General features: G+C 37.6%; 2 protein-coding genes across 3 annotated transcripts in view; both read right to left on the reverse strand.

The window, feature by feature from the left end:
- Positions 1 to 3,555: 3,555 nt before the first annotated feature.
- EMC4 (ER membrane protein complex subunit 4) lies at positions 3,556 to 9,974 on the reverse strand. The gene is made up of 4 exons (XM_019061121.2): positions 9,768 to 9,974; positions 8,713 to 8,869; positions 7,643 to 7,760; positions 3,556 to 5,941 (listed from the first exon to the last, which is right to left on the reverse strand). Exons 1-4 carry the CDS (start codon positions 9,830 to 9,832, stop codon positions 5,745 to 5,747), a joined length of 537 nt encoding a protein of 178 aa, XP_018916666.1. The 5' UTR covers positions 9,833 to 9,974; the 3' UTR covers positions 3,556 to 5,744.
- Positions 9,975 to 13,325: 3,351 nt separating this feature from the next.
- The window catches only part of LOC109043806 (uncharacterized), a 53,563-nt gene continuing 41,727 nt past the window's right edge, over positions 13,326 to 25,161 (reverse strand). For both annotated transcript variants that reach the window (XM_019061122.2, XM_019061123.2), the window contains one exon: positions 13,326 to 15,871. In XM_019061122.2, coding sequence (XP_018916667.2) covers positions 15,740 to 15,871 — 132 coding nt within the window. In that variant the 3' untranslated portion in view covers positions 13,326 to 15,739. The remainder of the gene's footprint in view (positions 15,872 to 25,161) is intronic.

The following is a 25,161-nucleotide window of genomic DNA, read 5'->3' on the forward strand; positions in this document are numbered from 1 at the left end:
AGTATCTGACGATTTCAATGAAAAATAGCGAGGGATTTTCTTAAGAACAGGTACACATTTTATCGGAATAAATGTGGAAACGTCCAAATGCTTGTACGGCATTCTTCCTTGGCGCGGTAGGGCAGGACTTAAAAAGACGACAAATCATTAATGATAACAATTAATTTTTGTTAAGAGAAGAGAACTGCACTTGTAAAATGCAAATTTTCAAATGTTAAAAATTTTATGCTGTAAGGTTATTTTGGAAGTTCAATGCTAATTACGTAATTGTGTAAGTTACAGTTGTCCTCTTTGCGAAGCGGCAAATGATTCATAAAGGTCATATTTTTTTGAAGGCATCGAGGAATATGGTAAAAAAAGTTAAAAAAGAATTCGTAAGAGTGCCTAATGGATGAATGTATTGGTTACTGAAAAACCTGGCTCGGAAGAGGTAACAAAAGTTAAAAGCCGGACTAAAAGCCTGCAAAACGATGTGATAACATTTGTCATACAGAGTCCAGCGAGCTGCTTACTGCACATTAGCGTCGATTTTTGAATGAAGAACATTTAGATACGATTTGGGTACTAATGAGAGAACAAACTCATATTCTTGAAAAATTGAGTTAAGGTCATTTCTGGCATCCTTGGAAAGCTCTTCATGATGCCACATTTTCCAATTCAAAAGCGTGTGGATTTCAAGAGATTCAGAACATTGACTTACTCGAGTAATAATTTTGCTAGATTATATTCAAGAGCAACAACCTATCAAAAGCAACTAATTCTATTGCCTCTTCATCTGCTATCAACCTAATCAGCAGTTTTTCTTGAAATTTTCTGTGAATTTTCCTGATTAATTTTAGAACAGTTATAGAAAAGAACCTACTGTAGAGTCACAATCTTCAACCAAATTCTGGTCTTCAAAAATTTTAAGGGTAAAATAGGGAATCTCTTCATCGGTGCACGACACTCAAAAATGTAATCGAATAGGTTGGGGAAGGTAAGAGTTCAAAAATTGATACATCTTGTCTTGTGGATGATTCGTCGTGAAAAAATGATTGTGTTTTAAAAATTGGTCCAGGGCGGGATTCAGGAGGGCGCATGAGGAATATGAGCACCGACTTTGCCATCTCACCAAAAGGGTTAAAATGAGAGGAAAGGAAAAGATGAGGATGACGAAGAGAGAAGAAATGGATTAACAATAAATATCAACTTTTCGGATTCGGAAAACTAATAACAAGCTATTTGAAAAAATTGTCATTCCATTGGTACTCCATGCTTTGACTGACCCCATGAACGATGTGTAATAATCCTTTTCGCAGATATTGTCCACTTAAGGTTCATGGGCCGGATACATACCAGGGATTGCATCTCGATAAGCTCTTGTTAGGAATTGTCCATTGGAAGTTCGCCTTCAGTCTTGCTGCATAGGCAACAAACAACCGGAGAGCACGAATAGTTATCGATTCGAAAAACACAAACCACAGAGAAAAAAAGTCTCTCGGTTTCAGAGTCCAGACTCTTAAGAAATTATACAAGAAAAAATACTCTTGATTAAATAGGAGTTTTGCTTGAATCTTGAGACCTAGTTCTCGATTCAAGCAAAGATCCGATTAAATCAGGAGTATTTTTTCTTGTCAAATTTCTTAAGAGTCTGGACTCTGGATCTAAGAGACTTAAGTCCAGTGATTAATCTTTTTCCATAAACTTTTCTAAGCAAATAAACTTATTGAAAAACATTGCCCACCTGGGTTTGCGGGCAACAAACATACTTGGGAGCGTACATAGTCGCTCATTCTAGGAAATCACAATTATATCGCTAAATGAGCTTTGATTAGACCAGTAAACAAAGTTTTGAATCCATCGCTAGATATCGCCATTGATGTCGTGCCTTACATTTTACCGCATTTCTGGCATCATGCGTCTTTTTGAAGTTTTGTTCTAAATTCAAATGTAATATTTGATCATTCAATCTGACAAAATTGCAGTCTGAATAGTATCTGCTTGCGTAAATGACGAATTCATGAAGCTGAATTGGTTGTTTTTAGTTACTGAACTGGTAGGTTCAATCGTCTGTTATGGGCATAATGAATATTATTTTAGAGACTTTAAAGTGGTAAAAAATTGACCAAATGCGACCATTAAAATGTAAAACGATGAAAGAATCATTGCTGATCACAAGGAGAGACTTTCTTATTATCTTCAATTTTCCGTTTCATTCTTAGCAAGTAAGCAAAAAGACGGAAGGTAAGTGCTGAATAGGTGCCTTTAAAATACCATGTAGGACATTTTAATTTTTTAAAGATTTTAGTAGGTCCTCCCAAGGGTTCCTTTTTGGCTTTAGGGTGCACTTTAAAATCTCCTCTCGAGCTTCCATCTCGCACCAGGTGAAATAATTCTTAAGTCCAGCACCAAATTTTGAGCCCCTCTCTTTTCACTGTTCACAGGTCTTGAGTTTTGAATCACTATCGGATGACTTTTTAGATAGTTACTTAAGAAGTAAGAAAATTCAAAAATCGGCTTTCGATTTATTAATCGATTTTGGTTGAAACCGGAAATTGTTAAATGTATATACCTATATACTCAGAATCGTGTAAATGAATGGGATAATTTTTCATCTAACAGTAATAATTACGATTTGGTTTCATGTGAAACATGTAGATGATGTTTAGAAGTTGACAAACAAAATGTCAAAAGCAAAGAGCCTTATATTAGGTTGCATAGAGCCTTGCTTACATTCAATTACTGATTGTCAATGAGACTAAATGAACGAAATTTACAAAGTGATTTGATGCGTCCCAATAAAAATATTTCTTGAATTACTGTGAACAATCTGAATGCTAATATTATTTTCAATAAATGTTAATAGTAGTTTCCTGTGTCAATTCAAGAATACACACTCTTACTGGAAAAAAGTAGAAAAACAAAATAAAGGGACAAAGAAATTGATAGAAATGAATTGATATTCCGTAAACAACTCTTGCAACTAGGCGGTCCCTGATGGTAAAAGTTCAGTATGGAACTACTCAGTCCCGATCTTACAGACCAACACACTTGATAAAAAATCAGAACGGCAAACTAAAGGAGAGCTTGTTGAATAGTGTCAGATTGCTCTCTCCTTTTCAGAAACTACTCTGATTTTGCTTTAACATTAAAATAATGCCATCAAATGCCAAAAACTCTGAGAGCTTGAATGTATGAGAGAAAGAAGAGATGAAAACAAGCAGTGAGTTCTAATACGTATGTATTAGAAAAGTGCTCAGCCATCATCGCAATTGTATGGTAAAATGTAACACGCTTGATCAACCTTGCTCGCAGAAACTTGTGATAACTCACGAATTTCTACGAAAAAGTTTGTTTCCTCCTAGTGGAACATTAAAACTCACGGTTTAAGCCGTACCACTGCAGGATGAGGAGAGTTGAAAAAAATATTGTCAAATATTTTTTTAAAAAATGTATTCAACAATGTATGAAACTTTCCAAAATTGATTTTCACTCTGCAAATAAAGGAAAGATACAGAAAATTTCTGGCAAAAAGAGGAAACCAAGTAAACTATATAATTAACACTTGACCAGAAGTTTAAAACTTGAAATATTTCATAGTAAAATTATAAGTGTAAAAGTATAAAACTGCAAAAAAACCGGCTTTCAAAGGAAAGAAAATTTTGCTTAAATATTTTCTAAAGGAAAAAGCAGAGAAAAAGTGAAACATGAAGACTATGCTGTCTGTTGTGAGAGACATATTTTCTCTCACACAGATTTATCTTGACCCTTTTATAGAAAAGTTTGTGACTTGAGGAGCTCATGGTTGGCGGAAATTGTATCAAAATGTGATTATATTCTAATTGAAAGTAGTATTAAATGGTCTCCAGACGATTGCATGACCAATGACAATGTGCTGAATCGAAACTTGTGTGAATTTACTAAATATAGTTTCAATTCATTTTCTGAGATTTTATTTTTTCAATAAGGAATTCAATCCCTGGAAAAAATTGAAACAAATCAATTCTTCAGTCAAAAGTATTGGCTCCAAACTTATAGAACAAAACCAGGTTTCTCAATTTCCTCCGCTGGTGGTTCGCATTCCCTGGGCGCCATGCGCCTAAAAATCAAGCTGTGTCCTCTAAAAATTGGGGGGAACTTGTTGCTAGTATTCTCAATCCACAATCTGCTGTGCAGCAGCACAGCCCGAGAATGAAATGATTTGAGAATAGGACAGAAACCCGAAAAACTGCAGCATAGAACATGCAAGAATAATTTGGCTCCTAAAAATTGGGCTTTCTGGAAGCTGAAATACAGCCTTTTTCAATCTGCGCAGATTTCCTTCTTGAAGTTTTAAACAAAAAATCTGTTTGATTCCTTAAGGAATGAGAGATACAAAAACCCTAGAATTCGTGGCTCTTTCTAAGCAGCGTACAATCTATTCAAAAATGGAACATAGAATTTTGAAGTTCAAAGGTATTAGTATTCGCACATGGTTATTGAATAACTCTACAGTTCCTCTCATTATGAGAATACTTACCTGTGATTGAAGCAAAATCTATCTCTGTGTTTTTGCAGTGTAGCAAATGAAAAAAGAGGTTGGAAAAAAACAATTATTTACAATTAATGTACAAAAACTAAAGGCAAAATGGTACTCACCTACAAAGAACAAACAAAAAAGTGTCACCCGATAAAAAGTCGGACACTATGAAAATCGGATTTACCATGACTGAACAACTCACATTGAGTTACATTGCAAATTACAATTTTTCATCAGTAAGGATAGAACACTGACTGGGTACTCTGAAACCAGGGAATATAAAAGGCTTCCTCTGATTTTGAGGATTTCCTCCTATGCTAAAAGGCGGTGGGGACTGTGTTGATATTTGTTCCTTTAAATTTGAAACAAAACGACCTACACACGAAATGTAGCCACGCACACTAACTAGTGTTTCAACTCTTTTAAAATGCATTTCACTTTCAAATAAATGAAACAAGACAGTAATTTATTCATACTCTTATTGGTTTGACCTTTCTTTTCAATTGAGTGACCCTGCTAGAGAATTATTAAATTTTTTAAAAAACTTGAAAATTTTAGGCGATTTCAATGCTTACAGAACTTCTGAAAATAATGAAGTAGAAATACATATACTCTATCAAAGTCTCAAGGGATAATGTATACTTCCAATGTGTTGGCTTATTGTACCTGCATTTGACTAAATTATTGGTATTTTTTGACCAATTAAAATTTCTAGTCTTTTATTTTTAATGTTTCCATAATTTACATTTCCTGGTATTGCTGTAAAAGCAATTCGTAGAATCTAAAACATATTTTATGCTTAGTTTTTTTCAGTCATAATCCTGAGAATTTCATTGAGCTTTTTGGAGGAAGCAATTGAAAAAATTTCCGACTTAAGAAAAATTTAAGATTTTATCTCAAACATTTTCCTGTGAATTCTTTGAAACATTTATGAAACTCATCTGTTGCTAGGAGCCACAAAATCATTTATATTTTTCAATCACCTCTAGATACTATAATTAATCAACGGAAACCTCATTCTTGCAAGGTAAGATGGCGTTTTTGAAACTCAGTACCTTGCTCATAGCATTTAATATAATTACGGTATTATTTAAAAAAAAAAGAAACCTCTACTGAACAAATCGAGAATATAACCTTCTTTGCCAGCAATGTTGGTTACGCGTTTTTGACTCAAAGCAACTTGTATCAATGAAAAATGAAGACACGGTCCCCATCCATTAAACCTGAATATTTAGAACTTACAAGCTTAAGAAAGTAAAAATCCTCCTCCAGAATACTCAAGCCGTTGTTGCGGTTCCACAAAAGCAAGCCAGTCAGATGAATGAGACGGTAGTAGACCCATAGAATGAAATTTATACATCGCTAGTAGTATGTTCAAAATATTTCCAAGAAAGTAGACAAATTTTTGACCAACAGCATGGCTTCCTTCGATAATTTTGAACGCTGTGAAAAAAGGAGACACATTAGTCAGATTAAGTAGATACAACCTCTGTAAACATCCTCTAGGAACGGATTTGAATGGTATGTTTTAATAATTGTCATTTTTCATGATTGAATTTTGTCATCTGTGCCTATTATTTCATTGTCAGAGGAGATCACTTTTTTCTGGAATATAGAAAATAGTATTGAAAATATTTAGCGCATACTTATAAGCAGGCTCTTGATTGAAAAAGTCCTAACCATTTACTGTGCCCATGGTGTTTTAAATACATATAGGCGCTTGGATGAGAAAGTTCCGACCTTTTACTGTGCCTCTATTATTCTTACAAAAGGCTTGTAAAACAAAGTTTATTAGATTTGATGATGTTGGAGATATGAAAATTCCGGAAATGCTGTATGAAGTAGTACGTATTAAGTATAAATGGGTTCAATTCATGGCATACATATTTCTTTAATTTTCTCATTCCCTGGTCTTTCTCTTCTGCTGAAAACCCTGAATATCGCTTCACTTTTCCCTTGATTTTCTTGAGAAAAACTGCATTTCTGATTCATTTTTACTTTTTCTTTTTCATTTGGTTTTTAGTTTTTTTAAAAGCAAAAATTTGACTTTTTCATCCTGTGAATTTATTTATTTTTTTTTTCATTTCATTACCTGAACCACAAAATATAAATACAACATGAGCAAAATTTCCAGTTTTCACATCGATTCATTGTCCTACTCATTGGCTTAATTGGAACACAATTTAAAACAGCTTGGTAAAAACACTAGGTAGTACATTCCAAAAACCAGAATACAAAAACAAACAATTTGAAAACACTCCGTGCACACATGCTGAAATCGCGTCCAGCCTTCTCAGCTGATTCTCACAGGGTATGAGATATTCTAAATTTTTGGTTTTCAAAATCTAATACAGCTTATTTGGATCAAAATAAGCTGAGGTGTGAATGATTTTTGTAATATGCCAAAGATATGTTGATTTTGTGTCTTCATTACCGCAGATTGAGGTCTTCATTTTAAAAAAATTAATTTTTTTTTCCTGCTAGAGCAAACAGCTATGCGTGAATAATATCAAGAAGAGCTGCATCAAATAGATGGGCGCATCCTAGAGAAGTACCCGGAAATAAAATACAAAATTTCTCCACAAAGTTAACATGCACTCCATATAGTCGTCCCTCAAACATAACAAAGGAGTTTTTCTTGCGCAGAGGTAAGGCTGTCCTTCCCTAATCTCCATACAGTTCAAACATACTGACAGATTACTACCGGATGACCATATTCTTCCTCCTTTGTCCAGTAATTCTAAGGGTTGACAGGATATCGGAGAGGCATAGTCATCTTTGGCCCAGATGACAGATTTTTGAGTGTTCATAAAAATATGTCCACCCCCGGAATGAAATCCTGAATCTCTGAGTTGGCAGCAAGCTGCCTTTGACACCATGCCACCAAGGCTACCTTATTTTTAGGAGTACTTTTATTTCATAAAGAACAGCATCTTACAGAGAAATTAAGGTCATTGGGGTCTCTTTCAGTCGCTGTGTTAAGTACCAATGAAGCTGACTGATCTCCAAAACAGAGCAAACTGAATCTCTTAAAAACTGTCAGAACAAAATATGTTTCAGTATACATTGTCTACGAGCACTCATTGGTAATTTTTTTCATGGAAAAAATGTAAGCAGAAAAAATTCAAAGGTTTGATTACTTACTTGTTTGAATGGCAAATAACGCTGTGATTGGCCTAATTACAAGCATACCAATCATCATGATGGGAAAAATTGATATAGAGTTACCAGCCATGTACATAATGAATAGATTCATTGGAACCTGAAAATACAGGCACATTTTTAGTGAACTTCTTGGAAATAAAATGGAACTTTCAAATAGAATAAATGTAACTGTCCATCAGAGGAGGGACCTTAGAGAACAAAAACTCAAAAAGTGTGTTGCATCGAAATCCATAACTCTTTGGCAGGAACGTTGTGCTCAGATGAGGTTCTTTTCTCTATAAGATATCACTTTCAGACATAAGTAGAATGCATGTTGGCGCAATTACCAACTCTGTGTCTATACTTAAAGTGACCTAACATCAAGATATGGAACACAAATACTCATTGATATACTAATTTTGACTTTAATTCTTGACAAATGATGGAACGATGGCTTTAGGATAAATTAAGCTACCTTTCAATAAACTCTTCTTTGGAAAATCCTATGTCATCACCAAAGTATCAACATAAAAAATTCACCTTTTCAATACGACTAATCTAAACTAATATTTTGCATTTGAATACCTTCAGCTTGAAGATTTTCCTTTCGCATGTAACCATGTTTGACTAAAAACTTCAATCAAACCTATTGTTTTGACCTAACTTTTTAGGTGTTAAAAATAAATTTTCCTCTGGTGCGGACGCACCTATGTATGTAAGTAATAGCCACTTTTACGGCGCGCTTGGGCGCTCTGCGACACCTATTCTCCACAGGAATCTGTCATGGTAGAGATCCTCCGGAAGCTGCGCACCTTGAATTGAAATTGAGTAGTGTTTCACCATTAAAATTAAGTACATTAAGATTTTGAAAGTTATTCTGACCTTCAACTCCTGATTTTTCAGAGGAATGTAAAAATCTTGAGAGGTTACGGCAGTACGGCACATCTGCTTCTTGGAGCATTTTGGAATCTTAATCATAATCGTTCCTTAAATACGACAGGAACAGTCCACTAATGACACAACAGAAGTGAAAAACTGAGGAGTACATGTACCTAGTTTTAAAGTTTTACCTGTTTCAGTGGAGCCAAAGCAAGATCCCAGGACTTTTTGATTATCAGATGTGTAGAATCTCCTGACTGGGCTGTCTCAGAAGATGTTTGCTCAACAGATGGGTTGTATCCAGGAGGCGAGGGAAGCTCAACTACAGGTGTCGTGGAACTTCTCCTCCTTTAAAAAGCAAACAACCCATTTGTCAGAGGTGAACAGGAAACAAATAAGAAATATTGAGTAATGGACGGTGGAACCACAAAAACCTACCAAACCACAAAACCATGGATCGTGTGCGAACCAAATGTGCGTAATTCAATGTAACTTTTACTGCATATTTCTCATGATTCTACAGTGCTAAAAACGTGAAATTTCTGAGAATTTACCCAATGGTATCCTCTCTAAAATAAAAATTAGCATCGGAGATTCCGGAACACCGCAACTAAGAAATGATCTTCCTGCACCCAACGCCTCAATTTCTGGGAGTGAGGTAGGTCACCAGATAAGTTCAGACAAATCTTAGATCCTTCGCTTTTACTTAGCTGACACCAAAAAAGTAAGGTTAACATGCTTGTGGTTGTCAGTCGCCTGCAGTATGGTGGTTGTAGCACTGGCTCTGGGATCAAGATGTCCCCGATTCACGGCTAGGTGACCTGAGTTTGATGAACTGAGGCAATGGTCACCTGGGGCTGGAGAATTAGGTATAAAGTATTGAGTATTAGATGTGGCGTTAGCCCTACGAGCTACTTGAGAACTAGTAAAAAAATTCCAATCTCATGACAGACGCAACATTGCCTTTACTTTGTAGTCAGCCTTTGGAACTGCTCCGTCTACATGAAGAAACGGAGTTCCAGCAACAACAGTAGTTGCAAGAAACTTAACGATGCGTAAATTCAATTAATTGACACATTGCCATCGCAATGCTGATTGGATAGTGAGGAAACAATACCTACAGCCACAAATGCGTTGTCAAAAATTTTAAGGGGAACGAAAATATTACATTTAAGGAATAATTAAATCCTATCTATTAACGACATGAGGTATCAAAAGGAGATGAGAATGTAGGATAGTTACTCACCTGGGAGCGAAATCTAGAGCCCATTTGTATTTCTTTGGCGGAGCTCTGGAAACTGCTGTGGCCATTTCGACTGGATTATACAACGGATTGAAAGTTTAAATACTTTTCACACGAGAGAGCTAACAGATAATAGTAAAAGAATAAAGGAAATTGATGTGGGCATTGATTGATAACAAATTACACGGTGATCGGTGAAACAGTAAATATTGATTATCGATTGAACTCGCTGCGTGGAACGCTGAGCGTTGCCGTAGATGAGCTGTCAAATCCGAGGTAGCCAATCAAATCCACTCCCGCCGTTGCCACCGCGGGAAATTCAAAAGGTGCGCGCGAAAGTTCAAAATGACGCGCGTGTCTTCGTGCGAGCGCTTGATGCTTCACACTCATATTCATGGTGATTCAAAAGCCCCTTCCATCTCCTCTATCTTTTTACCTGATTGAGGTAATAATTTGAAACTAAGAGTGTATTTCAAGGTCAACAGGAGCTTCTGTGTGACCCCCTACATTTTCAAACGGGCCCCCGGGGGGGGGGGGGGGGGGGGGCAATGGACCTCCACTTTTTTTTAAACGAGAAGACTCCCTTTGTGATACCACGATTGAAAAATCATAAGAAAAGAGGACATAATTTTCGCGCAAACCCGAGGTCAGTACCTCATACCTCAGCCTGTTTTAAATTGGGGCCGGTTAATATATTCAATATGACCGGCCAATGGCACCTCGGTTTTTGGTCGACGAAGTTGCCAGAAACTTGAAATCTGGAGTTATTTTGACGTGATAATAACGAATTTTTAGAAAAATTTTAAACAAATTACGATCGTTTTGAACTTTAACCTGCCGCCATTCTGAAAATTTTGGATAATTTTAAAAATCTAATGTTCCCCGGGTGGATACTTTTAGGCAAATCCTTCGCCAAAGAACCGAAATTCCAATTTTTGGATATTTTGAACCTTTTCCAAAAATTGGAATTTCGGTTTAACCGGCCGCCACTATGGAACAGTTTGAGATAATGACCTCGGGTTTGCGCTGTTTTCTCTTCCTATGCTCAACGAGGTATCATAAGGGAGGTCTTTCCATTTGGAAAAAAAAGTTGGGAACCGTCCCGCTCCCCTGAAAATTTTAGGACGGCCAAAAAATAGCTCCTCTTGACTTAAGTGCATACTCCTGCATTAGTGTGCAGGATCATTTTGCAGTTGTGTGTTATGGAATAAAAAATGGTGCATTTTTTCATTTATTCTTAGCACATTACGGAAAAATTAGATCGTTAAAATTACAGGAAACTTTGTCTTGATGAATCCGCGCTGGAAGGGAAATCGTCTTGTTTATAAATGCGGGTTTTTTTTTCTCTCTGTATAAAATCTAATCCAAACAGTGTTCCCCGAAAGACCCTGTATGTTTCCCTCGTCCATTCTAAAAAATAGACAGACGTTTTAAATAACAGGTTATAGTTCATGGTCCTTGAAGATTTCCCGATTCCTATCCATATGATGCATGCGGTTTAGGTCATACCACTATTTTAACTCCCCGGGTGTGCGTGTGGTATCCTAAAAGTTGAAGGCGCTTCCATGTTAAGACACACTCTGCCCCTCTGCATTGTGAAACATGGTTGGAGCTTTTTAAACTTTGCAATGGAGATAAGCTCTTTTTACTTACACCACCGATACACTAAAATGCTTTAGTTTCCATATCACTTACATATAAAACCAGTAATTGGAATAAAACATGATGACAGTGTTGTGCCTACCAGAAACCTATCCATATAATATACGCGACTTAGGTCATACAACTATTTGAACTCCCCGGATGTGTGTGAAGTATCCTGAAAGTTGAAGGCGCTTCCATGTTAAGACACACTTTGCCTTGCTGCGCCAAGGTCATAAGCCCCTCATATCATATTATTGTTTTAATTTTGTAATTTGTTCCGCAATTAACATTTTTTGTACTAGTTCTTAAAGGGATAAAATAACCCTAAGTGTCGTATTCATAGTATTCCCTGAAACGTCAAGGCTTCCTCAACCAATGCCGTGACTTACGAGGAGGACTTGATGAAAAATCAAGATAACATGTTGGAATGATCGGTCATAGCACAAACAAATTGGTACTTCCTCACATGGTCATCTGTCGGAAATGGAGGGTGCTTTTGGTAAACTTTTTAATTTTTTGAGCTGGTTCATAACAACTGAAATAATTATGTGACTATTTGAAGAGTAATGCGAATCAACTCGTTTCCGAGAACACAAAAACAACGTGCAGTATATGCACGTGAGAGTTACCACTGGTGCTGTAACTCTTCCTTTTACAAAACCCATCCGGTTCTTTTCAGTTACCTCAGTGTGCGCGAATAAATGTGTAAAGATGGTGAAATTCTGACTAAGCGGAAAATTAATCTGAGACCGTTGCGCAGTCTAAAACTTTGAAAAAAAGCAAGGCTGTACAAACTAGCCTTGATAAACATCCCAGTGACTGCAGTGAAACTGCTTTATTCAATTTTGCCTGCGCTGAAAAACATGTTTTTGAGAAACATGTTTCTCATAAAAATACACCAAACACATTCCTGTAATTGTATTTACCACCTACAGCACCGTGCTCCTTACACGTACTCTACCAGTTTCTGCAATCATTTGCTCAAATCCTGATGCCCCTAATTACACGGTGATTCCCCCCTCCTTTTTTTACTATTTCTACATTTTCTTTTTATACTATCGTTTTTATCGCTAAGACATTGCCGCTTGTGCTGGAAACTAAATGGAGCAGGGATCAACCCTGAAACAAGGCGGAATTTTGGGACGGGGTCGGAACATGTCCCCTTTGAGCGATATTGGGGCAAGATCAAAAGTAAGGAAGGGAAGAGAGGCAAAGGAGGCACAAGTTATATCCTCAATTTTTTCCGCACTGCAAGAAACTTGGTAAAAATTACAATTTAGTCTGGAATTCGCGCAATCGCGAATATAAGAGTAGAATTGGACGTGCTTAAGCTGAAAGGGACCAGAGACGGGTGGAAAATAAGGGTTGTGCTCGTTAGCTCTCGGGAAAGAATGAATGGGAATTATAAAGCGCCAGTGACGTCAGCGGAGTAACCGTGTCCGGGGACGACGAGGAGATCGCGAGTGATCCACTGTAACTCATGAGCCCTTTCCACATTGCTCTTACCAGATGCCCTCGGCTCATAAGTCAGCACTTTTGTGCTCAAGCCTTTCTTTTGATTTTGTGTCAAATCCCACGTTTCCCGTTTCCCAAAAGCAATCACGCCACTTTTACATTGCTTTTTATCCAGCTTTCACCAGCACACCCCATTTTTCCCCACACGTCTCTAGTTCCTTTTAGCATAAATATGCCCAATTAGTTGTAATGCAACTATACTGCATTAAAGATATGGTTATTTCTACTATTTTTCAAAAATTATAACGAATGTGGGTAAGTCCATCGTTTATATTTTCCTTTCGTATTTTTCCAAATTTCCTGTCAGAGGTCTTTTGACCGCTCGAAGGCGATAGAAACCTTTATTCACAAAAACCTAGAAGAAGTTCTCATGGAATAAAACAACAACAACAAAAAACAACATTTAAAAAAAAATTAAACGTTTTTATTGTTATTTACAATTTGTTACATGATAGTGCATCAAAATTCGGACACTTAATTTTGTATAATTTACAGTTTGCATTGTGCGTTTCACCGTTCATAATACGTTTAATTTTCAATCTTCACTATCAATAGGTAGGTATTCATTATTATTGGGTCAATTACTTTCCCGATACCAATTCGAAAGAAGTAACTTTCCAAAGTTAAGTATAGTCCAGCGCTCTCACAGTACACGCTTTCATACCCGTATTATTCAGACCTGGCTCCACTCGCAGTCGTGCAAGACTGAAAGCCAACAATGAACTTCGATCAGTCTGAAATTCGTTGAGCTCTCGTAAATATACCAGCTAAGGAACAGTGTTTCTTGTTGTGAGTAAACGCAACTCAAAAGGAAGAGCTGATTTTTGTTCTGTTTTTAACGTTTCTTGGGAATGGGCACGGTACAGTAAGAAAACGGTAACTATGCTTTCACGGGGATTTATAGGAAAATATATAAAATTTCTAGAAGTAAATAAAAATCTTCAAAGACGGACCTAGACACATCATGAACTTATCATGAGAGAGAAATTAGTTGGACTTTACATTTGTAGGATCGAGAAAATCCTCATTCCTTTATCGGAGGAAGTAATCTATTACAGCTTTTGTGTCGGGACGCCTTGAGATAAAAAACCGGTAAATATTAAGGAGGTTCAAAGTGGCTACCGATCACCGTAAAAAGACCGGTAAAATGACCAAATTTACTGGTTTTCTATCTCAGTGCGAGGTCACGCTCGCGTTACAGTGGCGTGGCGTGAATTGCGATACATCGATTGTTATGCCATTTAAACCTATAAAAGGATCGATAAACAGTGTGTTCGCAGCGAACACCTTAAAAACCGATTCTTTACCATAGGTTTAAATGATATAACAATCGATACATCTCAATTCACGCCACGCCACTGGCTCGCTACTAAGTTCGAGATTGAGAAAGGCAGGAACAGTTTATCCGACGTTTTCGCTGCACCATAAGTGGTCATGATTTTATGGCTGAATTTCTTAAAGTTCTCACTGCTCGACTCATTTCTCTACGGGACAGCACGGCAAGGATACATCTTCTGAAAATTAGGAACGTTTTCACATCTACCGAGGTTCTCTCTGAGTAACATCTTTGACGTCCATAAAGATAGGCGGGGCAGTGATGGTTCAAGGACCGGAATGGAAGAGAAAGGAACAGAAAATTGAATGGAGATACTTGAAAACCGGAAGAAGTCAGAGAAGTCACCAACTCTCGCCACAGTAATTGGTCGACGAGAATTCCTAATCAAATCATCGTGTTTTTGGTAATTTTAAATATTTTTTCTATTCAACAAACACGGTAAAATTACCGCTTGCTAAGTTGGTAACATTACTGAAATCCTCCGCGATTAATATACACCGGTGAAATTAGTGAGTTTACTAATTTTTTTTTCTCGCACGAATCGCTCAAGAACTTTTTTGACGTCTAATTACTAGACAGTAAGGTCTTGGTCAAAGAGCATTATCTGTAGGCCCAATCCGACCCAAAAATTCGCCTGTATCTTTCAAAAAGGATCTTACAAAATTTACTAAATTAAGGAACGTTTGATGTTAGTTTCTCTTTGGTATGCACCCTCAGTAGATGGATGATCTTGATAAACTATAAACTAAGGTTTCTTGAAGACGTCTTAGGGACGTTGCCTCAAACGTCTCGTCCTTAGATTTCTGTCCGTGCTGTCTCTATACATCCGTTCAAATTTCGTCTCATGGTACGGGCGAAATACCGGGCTATCATACTGTCCAATGATGCGAATCTCGAATATGACACCTCGCCATGTTCATGACATGCACGATATTTGGACGCGAGGACAATTTTGATCACTGAGTCTAAAACATGCAAAAGCCCAAGGTCGCCGGTACGGTGAATCAAGTAGAATACAAGGAATATTAAATACTCCCTTAAATTATACGCACTTTTCTCCAGGTATCCATTATACAGGGTGATCCAAAAGTCTCGCCCCACCCCTATAACACCTAAGGTTTTTATTCTATTTCAGTGTGATCTTAAACAATTTTGGGGGTTCCAACATTCGCTTTTTTTGATTCGGGACCATCCAACATGTCTAGTCTCTGTCTCATTTCATTGAAGTCACGGGGTAGATTCCTCATATCGGTGGCGTTGGACTTTTGGATCACCCTGTATACGAAAAGCTTTTACATCTAAGTCCCCATGAGGAACGAAACTTGAACAGTGTGTCTTGAGAGGACATCGGCGTGAGGCGAACAAAATTAGAAATAAAATGGCAACGTGCCTAAAATCATGGCCTTTGTTTTTGTTTTTCTTTCGAGACATAGGACTTGGACGAGTTGACTTAGACTTTAATTCCCTCTGTTGGGAGTTTTTAGTAGCTACTCGATCCGCTGGGGGCGCCGTACGAGCTGGAAGGTGGCGCGCCGTAGGAGTCTCCTGGTGCCGAAGGGGCTGATGGTGCACCGTACTCTGTTCCCACTGAGTTAGGGTAGCCCTCTTGTTTCTGAAACAAAGAAAGGACAAAGTCACTTATTAGAAAATGAACGAATTGATTCTATATTTCATGTAGCATATGTAAATAGATAACCAGGGAGCAATACCGGCTAACTGACTATTATGACGGAAATGATTTCGGGACTTTATCGCATTTTACAGTCTAAAATAGTCAAGCTGGTGTTTTAAGTTTGTTTCAATTCCGCATGGAACCGCTGTGATGACGCTGTAAGGTGTATGAAATTGCAGAGCTAACCTTAAAAGTAAATAAAAATGGCGAAGTTTTGTCTTCGACCTAAGAAATCGTCAGTTGCGAAATATAGTCCTTACATTGTTTTTATATTGTCCCTTACACAGAAAAAAGTATCACAATCCCAACTATACTCCTAGCGAATTTAGGCGCCAGATATTAGAATAGTTGCACAAACCAAACGTATGCTTAAGTCAGCTGAAAGTGTGGTTGGATGAACCATAACTCTAGCTGGTACGTCCTCATAGGCAGCAGAAGTGTGGTTGGATTAACTATACCGCTTGCTGGTGCTTTTTAACGTCTATAGCTAGTGCCACTACTCTTGTGGCTGGCGCCAAAATCAGCTGGAGGAATAGTTGAGATTGTGATATTTTTTTTTTCAGTGTTGCTCTTGATAAGTATCACAAATCTTAATATTATATTTTGACATTAAAAAGTATAAAATTTATAGTTTTTCTTTTATATACATAAATTATTCAGGATGGTGCCTTGAGTTCGGGGGTACATGGTTTAACACAGATGGTTGTCTTAGACTAGTAAGACAAATGAAGGACCACCCCTTGGGTCTCTCGTGGGTTGACCGTCTCACATAACTTTTCCTTTTTCGCTGTGTGCACGGAATACAGAATTTTGCACTCCGGAAAAGCGAAAAAGAGAAAAGTTACCCGAATCGGGCTTCATCTCCTTTGCCCATCGCAACCACCCGCTCCATCAACAAGATCGCTCCTCTGTCTCTTTGTCTATTGCTTTGTCTATAAATTTCGATAATCGGCCCGCTGGCTAAGTTGGCAACGGAGGAATGCACTCATGAATCAAATCGGGAGAAACTAAATCACTGAATATTGATTCTGAGATAGCCTCGCGCCTGGCTGCCGTAGGCCGCGGGAAATGGACGTTTCTCCTCGAAATGGGAGATCTGATGATTTCTCGGCCAAGTTGACACCGCTGAACACGTGTGCGTGTACGCAACACGGCGCTGGACAGCCGCGGCTGCGCCGCCGTGTTCCGCATTGTCAGCGAGGCCTCATTTGCAAACTCCAAACAAATAGTACTAATCATTCACGCTTTAAGCGCCGCTGTGGGTTGCGATATTGTGCAACGGCCAGACGAGGCATAGATTACCCTGCCACTGGACAACCCTACACAAAACCGGAGCAGCTGGAATAATCTTTGCCCTGCCAAGGATTTTTATCCAGATCTAGGATAAAATTAATAGTCTTTCCTTAAAAATGTCCTTTCAATGGGGTTTACACTGGGATGAAGCGAGGTTTATGGTGATCGTTAACATACACTGAAAAAAAAGTAGCTTGGATCAAGCATGATAATTGTTGAATTTGCCGCCAAGAATTTTCTTTATCTTGCTTTAAGCTGACTTTTTCTTGATTCAAGAAAAATAATGCTTGGGTTAAGCAAAAAAGTAGCTTATATTAACCAGCCAAATTCTTGATTTAAGAAGAAATACTTCTTGGCGGCAAATTTAAGATTCTTTTTTTTCCAGTGTAACATTATGAATAGGACAATTGGACGTCTTTAGATGAAAAGGAACTATATCCATTGTGATGAGCCGTATAACACGTGTATTTTTATGGATCTCAGGGCTCATGTAAGAATGGATGTAGTTCCTTTTCATCTAAATACGTCCAATTTTTGCGAACATCATACGAATTCAGCATTAAGTTTGGACAACTTGATGGATTTTTGAGACGGATTACACTGATTTTGCCCTTAAAAAAAATCCTGTAAAGTACGACAGGAAATATATTGCAAGTTTGGTTATTTACCTGGTCGAAACATAGAAATATTTCTTCTGTATTTTGTATTTTAGTAGGTATAAATCATTGTAATCAATTTCGAGGATCCAGTTCTAATGTTACACACCTGAATTTAACTATAGAAGTTGGCACAGCTTTAAAATCTAATCTTTAAATGAGCATTCGCACCGCATGGCGGCGATAGATTCAGGCAGTGTATGTTACGTAGCATCATATCATTTTGAAGGAACTTTAAAGAGGCCACATACTGGCTCCTTCTGTTCGTTCAATCCGTGCGGCGCGTTGCGCGCTATCTTGTGTGTGCATGAAGCATGGATCGATGATGAACTTCACTGAAGTATTGAATAACTTCACCTATAAACTATATTTCTAATGAAGTTGTAAACTTCAAACCGCCTAAACTCCAATTTTTTATGTTTTTTTTTCCTCAGCCAGAATGCTCCTGAGATTCTGTACCGAGCAGCAATACCAGTCTCTAACCCTTTGTTGCATGAGTCAATTACCAATTTCAGAGAAAAAATCTTCATTGTACAGTGTTTTTAGGATTATAGGAACAGATGAATTTATATTTTTTTTTGTGGAAAGTGTGGAGATCAGGCCTCTAATCCTTTCCAAAACCATGTGTTGCTGTGGCGCAACTTAATGCCATAGCGGATCAAAGCCAAAAAAAAAAAAGTTTTTTAAAGAATTGGAAGAGGTGAAAGGTTCCTTCCTCCATTGATGGTTACATTTTTCACTATACTTCTCACTACTGTATAAAACCCATGTGCGTTTATTGGCGACCTACTTAGGGATCACTGTCATCCATTTATGAACCAGGAAACATGCGAGGGCGTTCGGGCCAACGCATGTTGTCGCTCCTGCATGTTTACATCGTCCATGCACTCTAGCCGGTCAACACGGCACTACGCCGCGCCGCGGCAGTCCGGACGAAAGCAGGCGAGCCACTTACATCGCGCGCGCCAAAGCATCCCGCTCGCGCACGCGCGCGCGAAATGCGGTAATGCGAGCAATCCCTCGCGCCTTACCCCGCACCCTGCACCGGGTAATTGGTCAAACACCGATTCTGTAATAGCAACTCGTTTGACGTGGACTAGTTTTTATGCAAGTGACGCTGTGCAGCCTCGCGGCAAAACGGGAAAAATGAGTCAGGCCGGCAAAGGCTTCCACGAGGTAGTCTAGGCCGAAATAACGCCAATGCCCCGCAATTCATGCGTGTTCTGTTTGTAATGGTAAAAAGTTCCCACTGAACTGTTCTAACTGTATTTTTCGTTTCACACACACACAAAAAAAAAAAAAAAAAAAACAAGCAGTGAACTCCAACACAATGTGTTGATAAGGCGCGTCATTAACTCGCACATATCAACCCCTTTAGTTTTCATTTACAGAGATTTCAAAAAAGGCAAGCAGCACAACAAGAGAATTCACGATCCAACAGTGCAAGGTCAACGACGCACCTTGACGAGACCGTGTATTGTGAATCTAGAAAGCTATTCGAACAAATTTAAGTTTTTTTATCTGCCTCAAGCAAAATCTTATCAGATTCTTGAAGAAAAGTGCTACGGAATAATTTAAGCGAAGAAAGGAAAAATTCTGTCGAACTCCTAGAAGATAAAGTCGATTTAAAGGTATTTTGGGGCTAAAATACCCAAATCACCGGTAGTAAAAATCCCGTTATATTATTAAAAAGAAATTGACTCGATATAAATGCAATTGCATTAAATACGTCTTGATTTTGTTATTTTAAACGTCTTTCCATGCAAAGAAGTTCAACCATGTCGTTGCTTTATTCATTCATGAATTGAAAGTAAGCAATCTACATCCCGAAAATCTACTGATTTGCCGTAAAAAATTGCAGAAACTTGATATACCAGGTCGATGCACCCACTCGTTGAATTTACCAACCAATTTTGTGAGTGCAAATGTGTAAGAATCAATATGCTATAGTCATTTTGGGTGCATTTATTTTTCATGAAACAATAATAATTTCAATCCCGAAAAACCATCAATTTTCCGTATAAAATCGAAAAAATCAAAATATGTCAACTCCCCGACGTGAAAATTAGATTCTACGTATGTAAAATGTAAATACTTATGTATCGATATGCTGAACAGAACTATGTGTGGACAGTCAGAAGCCCGCGGCAACATTAATTCAACAGAAAAACTGTAAAAATTAGATAGGATTTTAGCCGCTTTGCCCGCCTCTCCTCGCTACTTACAACAAACCGTTCTTATACTCATCTCAAAATTTTTCTCAGAGCTTTGGGTTATTATCAGCTTCCATTTAAACTCCGGTTCGATGGCCGAATCGGCTGCCAAAAAAGCAAGCCACTGTTGAGGGGTTCTATGAGAAATTCGTGATAATATCGGCTCTCAGGAAATCACCCCATGGCTAAAATTGGTGGTATAAATGTTTAAGTGCTTAAAATAATCGTATTCAAGAAACTAAGGAATTAAACTATGGAGTCAATTTCTTTTTAATAATATAACGAATTTACTACCGGTGATTTAGCTATTATAGCCCCAGAATACTTTTAAAGCGCCTTTGCGTTCCAGAATCTCGACGGAATTTTTTTTTTTTTTTTTTTTTGCTTAAACGATTCAAGAAACATTGTAGTTAAAAATATAAAGATTTTTTGATTTGGACGTATGAAAAATGTTTAACTCGTTCAGGCACACCGTGTATTGTATGGAGTACTGCTGTTATTCGACCGTTGTCTTCAGGTCAAAATTCTTACAAAGAAGCCCCTAGCAAGAGGCAAATTTTTTGTAATTTCTCCCAGTTTTTTCAGCGTTAGGTATATAAATGAATTGTTTGTCAAATTTTGAGGTCAATTATATTTAATTGTAATTTATACTTTCTTTTTTTCCCCTTCATTTTATTTTTCGTATCGAGGAGTCGAGGTTTTGTTGATTTCTTCGGATTTCGATTACTGTAACTTCTCTTCTATTCGGCCGATTTTTATGAATGAGGTCTCTTTTTATTTGTGTTTTAACGGAGAGTAAGGAAAAAATTGCTAAATACATGCGAAACAATTTTTTTTGAAAATTGGATGAATCCTAGCGTGACGGTGAAATGGTTAATGAAGCGTGAGTAATTGGGGTACGGGTATCGGCCGCGTTGGGACCCAAGGCCCATTGTTCTTCGTGACGCCGACGCAGTGATCAGGAGCGTGGGGACGAGAGGGCTTAGTGGACTCCTGTATGAGCCACGTTTAGCAAATGGTCTAATGAGTCTCGAGGCTCATCACAGATTGCACTTACCACTATCCTGGTGGCCCCGGCTATCAGAGCAAGGAGTACCAACTTTTGAAAAGGATAACAGTGTTGTGGAGATATGTCAAAGCAACGTTGTGAACAAAACGGAGTGAGTGAAATTCTCATTCAAGGAGTGCCGAACTGGTCAGCCATCCTCGAATCAGTTCGCTTGCTTCCGCTTATATATGCATATTTTAAATCAGCGCGCCCCATTCTAAGGTTTTTTTAAAAAAAACCAAGAAACGTAGACTCTTGGTATTCATTACACATAAACTAGCGAGCCCCAGAATGAGAAACAAATTTTAATCATTATTATTGACGGATTAGTAAACTTTTTACACGCTTTGGAAAATCTCAGAAGTTCGCGGTAGTCACTTTTCGGTAAGGAACTAGGGGACTCGGTTATTGTATCGAGGGGGGGGTCGAAACGATCGCAAAGGCGGTATACTACGTATACGCGCCAAAAAAAAAAAAAAAAAAAAACTTTGATGTTGAGGATTACTATATGGACTTAGTTTATCAGAAAAGAACCAAGTTTTTGGCCCTATTCCGAAACAACGTATTTTAAATGAATAGTGCACATGAGATAAGGAGTTTTGTAAAAAGGCAAAAAACTTGGTTCCTCTCTGATAAACTCAGTCCATGTAGAATATAGATGGCTAAATTGCGAAACCACGTAACTCTGTTTGCAACGTTGCAGACTTCCTGTCATATTTCAAATTGTCATTGGAAAACTAGTCAGCTCAATCTCTTAAAAACTGCCTTGAGCTTTCTTCTTCATTAGCGGAATTCCATAGAAATGTCAAATTATGTAGTTGACTTGTTTCTCTTCGGAAGAGTAAAATAGAAACAGAGCTTTTGAAACACCGCAAAGGAGACAAGTGGTTTTGCACTTTAGCCATCGATATATAGCTAGTGTGCTGTCTCAATTTTTCTTTGGTTCTGCCCCTTTTGTTTATTTCAAAAAAATAAATATGATAAAGGGCATGGATGCGTGCGTTAAATGATATGACATTATTTCTAAGTAGTAAGAAATACAAGGAGGAGGAAAAAAGGGGGAAAACACGGGTATATAGCGTGCACACATTTTGATGTAGTACGAAGTTGAATTTTTTCAACGCTCGCTCTGTGATTGTTGAGAATGCTCCAGTAAAACATTCTAAATGGTTTTGGGTTATGAAAGGGAAAAGGAAATTTGAACAAGTTGGTTTTTGCAATCGCTAGCGATAGCAATATTCGTCATGGGAACTTTTGCTTCTGGGATATGAAAATTTTAAGGTAGGTACAGTTCGTTTGTAGTATCTTCAGAATTGAAGGGGCTATGTAATTTTGTGTCGACATCTCTTTTTTAACATTTTTAATTTTTTTTCTTTGCATACAAGAAAGCTGTTATTTACCAATTATTTATTTTCGTTGGATTATGTATGGTTTTTGGAAGTTAACGCATTTAACTTTCAGTTTCGTTTTTTCGGCGTAAAGTATGATATTTTTACTCTACACATATGCCCGAATACGCATCATAACGACGGTGAAACTACCAAACCACGTATCTCGTTTGCGTTGTTTAAAAATCTCCGCTCACATTTTATTTTTTTGAAGTAGACCAAATCCATATCATTCCTTGAAATTTTCACAGAATTTTCTCCGCACGAAGAGGAAAAATCACGGAAATTTTCAAGACTGGACGTTAAGTAGCTTTTCATTTAAAAAATAAAGTATGACAGGAAGTCTGCGACGTCACAAACCGAGATACGTGGTTTGGTAGTTTCACCGTCGATAAGTGACCTATGTGCTTCCTAAGTTGCCATTTTTTTCATTCAAATAGATGTAACCGAAATGTTAGATGTGTACTACCTATACTACTTTCATGTCATTGCTTTATTTATTTATTTACTTTTTGCGTAGGTATATATTGTTATTTTTTGCTGAATTTTGGAGAAAATATTGCTTTAAGAACGTGGAATGTAAATTAATTTTATTGAAAAAAGAAAATACCATCATTAATTTGGGCGAACAGAGAAAATATACATCAATATTTGGGTCAACATCTCCCTGATTATATAAAGGATGAATATATTAGTATTTCTGTATCAAAAAACTTAGCTTTTGTCTTCAGAGATACGATGATTCTAGTCCCAGTCAATTTGTTTTATTGAAAAAACAAAAAAAACAAAAAATAAATAAAAAAAAAAACAACTGAAATGTTAGCATACTATTTTCATGTCTTTCTATTTGTATCAATAGGTACTTTTTGCTTAACTTACGAACGTTGAATGCAAATTAACTTTATTGAAAAAAGAAAATAACGTCATTAATTTGGGGGAACATGTGGCTGATTATATGAAGGAGGTATATTCCAGTATTTTTGTTTAACACATTAACTCACGAGAAAATGTTCGTACATTTATCATCTAGTATTAATTATTTTTTGATGATTGGTCTAAAACATTCAATACAACCATTAAAAATTATCTCCCATCGCCGGGTATCGAACTCCCGATCACCTATTGCCCGCACCTTATCAAAAATATGAGGTGCCTCAGTCGACTAGGCTATCACAGATCGACGATTGCATGGGAAAAAATAGCATTTAAAAGACTCGGACGATGGGCGGGACTTATCACAAGAGTTGTCCTTGAGCGATTCGGCGATTCGCGTCTTCGTAGCTTCTGGAGAAATGAGCTAAGCGCCTTTCTCTGTGAGACATTGTTTGCCTATGCTATCATGTGTCTCAAGGTTCATATCAGCAGGCATTTGCCATCGCGGCAGTAAGCTGAGGCAATATTTCTGTATTCATGGAATAAATCAATCAATCGAGTTCCGATTTTGGCTCATATATCCGTAACGGGTCCTCCAGAGCAGTTTTCCACCTTGCACAATAGTTATAATTTCTTTATTTCTATTTGTAAAATTTGAGGTGGGATAATGGCGGCTTCTCAAGAGCAACGAGGTAGGCGATCTTTTGCACCAACGAACAGAAAACTGATGGCGAAAAATAACCAATCAGAACCTCCCAAAAAAAAGAATTTGCCTAAAAACGGAACTTCGTGGATCTGCGCAGATTTACCAGTCAGACAGGACATCTCAAGGTAGAAAAAAACTCGCTGAAAGCGAATTTTAGCAATCAACACAACTTGACGTAGAGACATGATTGGCTAAAAAATACAACGGTTTTTGATACATAGGAAAATCAACCAAAAATCGGAGACTGGGCGAAACGCTCAAGGTCGCAGAGGTATAGGGAATCCCATAGCGAAAGAAACGGAACGATATCATGGGGAACTCCGTTCCCATGACAAAAAAAAAAAAAAAAAACCTCCTGCACGCACGCATGTATGACGTATTTTAACGTTTTTTCAGCTGAAGTGTCAATTTTAGAACTTTACACGACTCATGCAAAAAGCTCTCTCGTTAAGCAAGAAATGACAGCGCTCCATTAGTTGAAAGAAATTAAAAAAAATTCTCCGTATCATCAGAGGCGTAGCCAAAAAGAATTTAGGGATTTATAGAGCTCCAAGTTCTTTATTCACTTTAAATTTCCTCTTTAAAAAAATCCAAATTTTATAATGGCCAGAAGTTTTTCCAGCTACTTTCTCTTCCCTTTTCATGAGAATTTACGGACACAGAGTTACAGACTCCCCTTCAAACTTTCCTATCTTGTGCAATAGAGCCACCGGTTCATTCTATATACTCGCCAGTTCGCGGGGTAAAAGAGGAGCTCCATCAGTTGAGATCTCAATAAGGAGCACCTCAATTCTATGATTTCTATGAGATTCCATTTTCATATTTTGGGAACTATTTTAGGTGGCTTATTTACCAGCATTTTTAGGTTATTTTGGCAAATTTTGAACAGTGAAACGGGATTTTCGAGATGTTTTGAAGTTCTACTCCCCCATCTCCCTCGCCTAGCAAACCTTGCCTCTTTCCAATAAAACTGTTCCTCTCTTCCTGAAGATTTAGTTGAAACACTGCTTCTTAATATTTAATTCCGTAGAGTTTATTATGAGCCACCTTTAC

Source organism: Bemisia tabaci, chromosome 4, assembly GCF_918797505.1.
Source record: "Bemisia tabaci chromosome 4, PGI_BMITA_v3".
Taxonomy (NCBI): Eukaryota; Metazoa; Arthropoda; class Insecta; order Hemiptera; family Aleyrodidae; genus Bemisia; species Bemisia tabaci.